At 40.9% G+C, this 5,206-nt stretch overlaps 1 protein-coding gene across 1 annotated transcript in view; it reads right to left on the bottom strand.

Annotated features, from left to right (window-relative positions):
• LOC109480266 (sialin-like) overlaps positions 1-2,063 on the bottom strand; it is a 5,889-nt gene extending 3,826 nt beyond the window's left edge. Inside the window, exons 1-4 of the mRNA XM_019782416.1 lie at positions 1,970-2,063; positions 1,000-1,254; positions 304-534; positions 46-133 (exon numbers count right to left, since the gene is read on the bottom strand). Of these exons, the coding sequence (XP_019637975.1) occupies positions 46-133; positions 304-534; positions 1,000-1,254; positions 1,970-1,987 (592 nt within the window). The 5' untranslated portion in view covers positions 1,988-2,063. The remainder of the gene's footprint in view (positions 1-45; positions 134-303; positions 535-999; positions 1,255-1,969) is intronic.
• Positions 2,064-5,206: the final 3,143 nt, after the last annotated feature.

Raw genomic sequence — 5,206 nt, 5'->3', positions numbered from 1 at the left:
CAAGGAAGGAGACAGCAAGGGAACAGTATACTTGTGCTGACTTACCGACACAGACGATTGTAAGAAGACGACCTCTTTCCGATGGCGGGGCCCATTTAGACAGGATGCCAAACGTACTTGGGTAAATAACTCCCTGTGGAGGATGGCAGAAAGCGTAGAAATTATGGTGCGTGTTTTAGAAACGTCAATTCTGGGTTGATAAAACTAGACCCGACTTTTTTCTTGGTCTCTTTTTAGCTGTCTTAGGACACTTACTCGGTATCATCTAGACTTTAGTCTACCACAGAGCCTCAAAACTCTTACCTGCACAACGCCGACAACAACCCGGACAACAAACAGCCACCATTCTCCGGCAAAAGCCGCCGTGGGCGTCAGCAGTGTCAGAGCGGAGGCCAGCAGCATGCTCACACCGACAACCCTCTTCCCGCCAAACCTGGCCTCCAGGAACCCTCCAGGAACCTGACTGAACACGTGACCGTACGCGTAAGCACCTATGATACGGCCCTGCGTAATGGGGTCCCAGGAAAACTTGTCCTAAAAAACAAGAAACCAGAGAATTTAAACTTAAGGAAAGTACAACATATAGTTTGCGTAATGGAACCACGTCATAGAATGCATTTTTATCGATTATACAATCGTATGATGAAATTTACTGCTTTATTTAGTGGTGCTAGTCACATGTTTTAAGTTTGTTCCAACACAAAGTTCTCAGCTAGAGCTTTCGACCAGCCACTTTGATCTTCCTCAGTAGAGTGACCCAGTCAGACTTGTCACGTGACGTCTTTGAAGTGTGACGTCAACACCGGGTCAGTCTACTGAGGAAGACCAGAGTGAGAACAACAACCTATAGCTAACATTAGCTGAACCACAAAACAACACTTACGTGATACCGAATACATAACCTTCTTGGCGAGGGTATTTGCCAACATTCAGGTAAAACGGAACACGAATTTACAAAAGGAAGTCAAAATGACAGTACTAAAAACTGAAATTCCCTACCTGCTTGTTATGCTCTGTGTTGTTCGCAGGCCAAAACATCCCCGTTTCATTGTGCAGATTGAAGTCCATCAATTTATCTTGACTCGTGTTTACAAAACACTCGCCCTCCATGGAAGTGTTGCCTTTATTATGCGGAGCATGCTCCACCATAGCTACCACAATAATACTGAAGTTCGAACGCAGGGTGAAGAAATGGATTATAACTCCCATAAGAAGGACAGCCAAAGCATACCGGACCGGAATACAGCAGGGCATCTGTGGGTTATAAGGGCACGAATGGTCAAGTATTGATTTAACACAGAATAGTAATCATTGCAAGCACTATCAATGTTTACTGTTAACACAATTGCGGGATACAGTAAACACTTTGAGCGTAATGTGTACTGTAAAATGGGTCACCTGCGGGTACTGGGCGTAGATTTTGACAATCCAGAACCGTGCCTAATCATCTGGATAAAGCATGGTCTAAATTCAAGGTCAGGGTCCTGGATACAGGACTTAACTTATTATAGCACTATAACAACTAACTCCTTGGTAGCTTGCTACTGTACATTCACCCATGTCATACGCACATAAGGGTACCCGGAGTTATATCAGTCAGTTTACACGTGCACGGGCCACGAGCCGTTTAGTCCGGGTAATAAACTCCAAGCCCTCCGACTGTGGAAATGTTTTGCTTCCAGCGAAAATAGACACACAATGGTCTTCGTTCAATCAAGATTTCTATATCAAACCTCCTTGATTCAATAGAGGACATTCTATAAATTTACACCCACAACGGTAACCTCATTGTTTACACCGTAACGATGTTGATGCCAATTTTGATTTTTCTACCACATAGATACTCCTCCCCAAGCCTACGCAAACGATTAGAGGTAGATATTATATCGTTCTCAAATCCTCACCAAAGTTGCGTTATCAAAATCACTACAAAACATTTCATGGTTCTAAGGAATAACGGTACACTTACGTTTTGTGAACACGCCATTTCGAGAGGCCTTGGGATCCCCTGTGTGCTGAGTGTGTACAAACAGCTGGGGCGATTCAACTTTGACCCACTGTGTCCTTTTGCCGTCTGAACTCTGGATCCAGTGCAGGGGGTAATGGGATTAAAAGAATACATTAACACCTCGACGCGGTATAGCATTAATGCAAAAGGACACCAGCATAAGATTGGGGTATATCTTAACAGGATTTACAATTGCATAATACGTGTTTTACTTCTATCACGAATGAATGCCTATTGTACTGTGATTTGACTTTGAGCCATTGGGCTGAATACAGATCACAAAAACTGGCTTACAATCACACACATTGAAGCTAGTCTGGATATAATAATCTACTTTGTGGAGTCGGATGGTTTCGTTTCTTGTATATAGTTTCAGCAAGGAGGATGAAAACGTTCAAACGTTGGCTCATACAAGGTAAGTAGGGATATCGATTGTTGCTAATAGCGTTAGACATGTGTTAAATTATTAAAGTCAATGATGTTATAGGGACCTCCCATTCTACCTCTATGGTCTGACACATCGGGGTTTTTTTTCTGAGAGGTTCTGCCACGGTTGGTTTATGTTCGGCTGTAAGTCAGCAGACTACCAACCAACCATTCGGTAGTAAGTCAGCAGTTTTCCGGGTGTGTTTTGGAGTCAAATTTAACTCAAATTCGTTTAGATTCGTACAGAAAGGTCGCCTAAATCTGGGACGTCGACTGGTGCTCGGGGGGTATTATATAAAATTCGGTGGCAGGTCCTGAATGTGTGACATGTAGCTATAAAATACAGATGAAATGCCTACATGCCTACAGCTATAAATAGCGCTATTAAATCGGAGTGATAAATGACGCGTTAGTCGCAGGGTGGCATTCTGGCGCCTGGCCCAGTGGCCTGAGATGTGAGAGGGTCATGGATATTTAATGATGATGATGATGATGATGATGAAAGACCTTTATTGCACATTTATGCTCTTTCGAGCTAAGTACAGGTCATGAAGACAAACTAAATAATACTATTGTTTACAGGATCGACTTCTTCTCGCTTCTTAAAACAATTGTAGATGAATGAACATATAGAACTTACAAAACACGGCTTGTCTAATTTCATAAGATATATGAATTTGTCTAAACTATTCAAATATTGAAAACTAGGAAACCTATTTTGAATACAGTTAAAAAGAATATTTCGCTCGCTATTGTATAAACAACAAAATGACACTCGTCTTCTATCTTATCTAAATCACAATATCGGCAAATTCCTAATGTGCTACTATCATGTCCTGTCAATATATCCACAATAGGTAGGCCAATTTCAGTGACAAAACAAGAAAATGTGATAAATTCCTGACACAATATATTACTATCAATAGAGTTAGATTAGTATAATTAGTGTCTCTTTATTGTTATACATTGTTTATGAAAGTAGACCAGATTCTTAGTACAGTTAGTAGAACAGTACTAGTGACTGTTCGATATTTTTAGCATCACCAACTATGTAATAAAAAAAAGTATGTTGGCATCACCAACTATGTATGTATGTTGCAATTGGCATCACCAACTATGTAAAACTATGTATGTTAGCATCACCAACTATGTAACATATAGGGGAGTACGATTATTTGTTTGTTGAAATGCACAAGATATATATGTATATATATATCTTGTGCATTTCAAGATATATATGTATATTATATATATATATATATGTATATATGTATATTTATATATGTATATATATATATGTATATTTTGCCATACGTTGTACCCGCTACATCTGTTGCGCAATAAAGTTCTTCTTCTTCTGGATATGATAAACTCCAAGCAAATGTAAGGAGCCAGCTCACTCGTAGTTGTTTGACCAAGGGGCGTGTTTTGGCAACATTTGGTTAGCCTTTTGGCAATACTAGGAAGGTTATCAAGAAGTTGCAAAAGCAAGGGTAAAACAATGACATATGGATTTTAATATTACATGCTTATAATACATTTTGTGTTCGTGTTGGCGATTTCTTGACTCAGTGAAGTAATATATAAAACAGAGTTATGGGACATCGGGTACATGTGTATGTGTTAGTGTTGTCTTCTGCAGTATTGAAACGTACCGCCAGAGGCGCTTCAAGCACGTTTCCGTCCTGTAAGGTTTCCGTCTTAGGTCCGTTAAAAGTATACGTATCTCTTAGGTTGTGCCAATAAAATTACAAGAAATGTGAATACCTTAGGAAATTTCAAGATGCCTTCCAATGTCACCCCCACCCACGTGCTATCAACCTTCTATGTCCAAAAAAAAAAGTTACACGAACTGACAGCCCTGCTAACGTAAACTATACCCCTGTAGTCAGCAGAAACAACATAGCAGACGCAATTATGAACTAGAAAGACATTTGTATAGGAGCAAATACAGCATATTTCAGTCCATCTCCTTCCAAAGTGGACTGTTCCAAAGCAATCTTTTCCATGTAGTTCTCCCCAGTATCAAGGGTTTCAAAACCCCCATGTAGTTCCCAAAAATGAAGAAGAAACAGGAATAAAACTAATATATTTCATACTATTACATACCATGGTATGGAGTGAAATATAAATACAATAAATATAAATATAAATAAATACTACATGTATCACGGATACACCATCCGGCGTGGGTAAATGGTTACAGTGTTGTCAGGATCGCAACCGTTAGTTACCACCAACTGACCACCCGGTCCTACTGCAACACCCCACGGCGTCGTAACGTTCACAACGGTGCGAACGAACTGTCCCGAGCTGTCAAACATGTCTACCCTCCCTCTGCGCTCGTAAGCTAAGAAAACGTTACCCTCTGTGTCTACACTTATACCATGGGGTGTGCCTTTACCTCGCCTAATGCTTCCAAAGGTGTACAAAGAATGCCCTGAGGTGTTATACACCTGAATGCCTCGCACGTAAGGGTTTGCCAGGAGAATATTTCCATTGCTGTCTGAGGCGACGTACGGCGTAACCAGGACATGGTCCATAAAAATACGCATACAACACGATCCATTCGGTAGGAATATCAAGATTTGTTCTGAAAGGGCCACAATGATTTTGTTATCGTGCGTGTCTACGGTTATGCAAGGGTACCACTCGGTGTATCTTGGGGCGAACTTGGTCACTGGTTGACCGTTTTGATTGTACTGTACCACATGGGCAACACCGTAGTCCGCTTTAGAATCCCCACGCCCCACTACCCACAAGTGACCCTCA

The sequence above is a fragment of the Branchiostoma belcheri genome, unplaced genomic scaffold (assembly GCF_001625305.1).
Source record: "Branchiostoma belcheri isolate BF01 breed outbred unplaced genomic scaffold, Haploidv18h27 scaffold50, whole genome shotgun sequence".
NCBI lineage: Eukaryota > Metazoa > Chordata > Leptocardii > Amphioxiformes > Branchiostomatidae > Branchiostoma > Branchiostoma belcheri.
The sequence above is the reverse complement of the archived record's forward strand: the minus strand, read 5'-3'. Positions and strand labels throughout refer to the sequence as shown.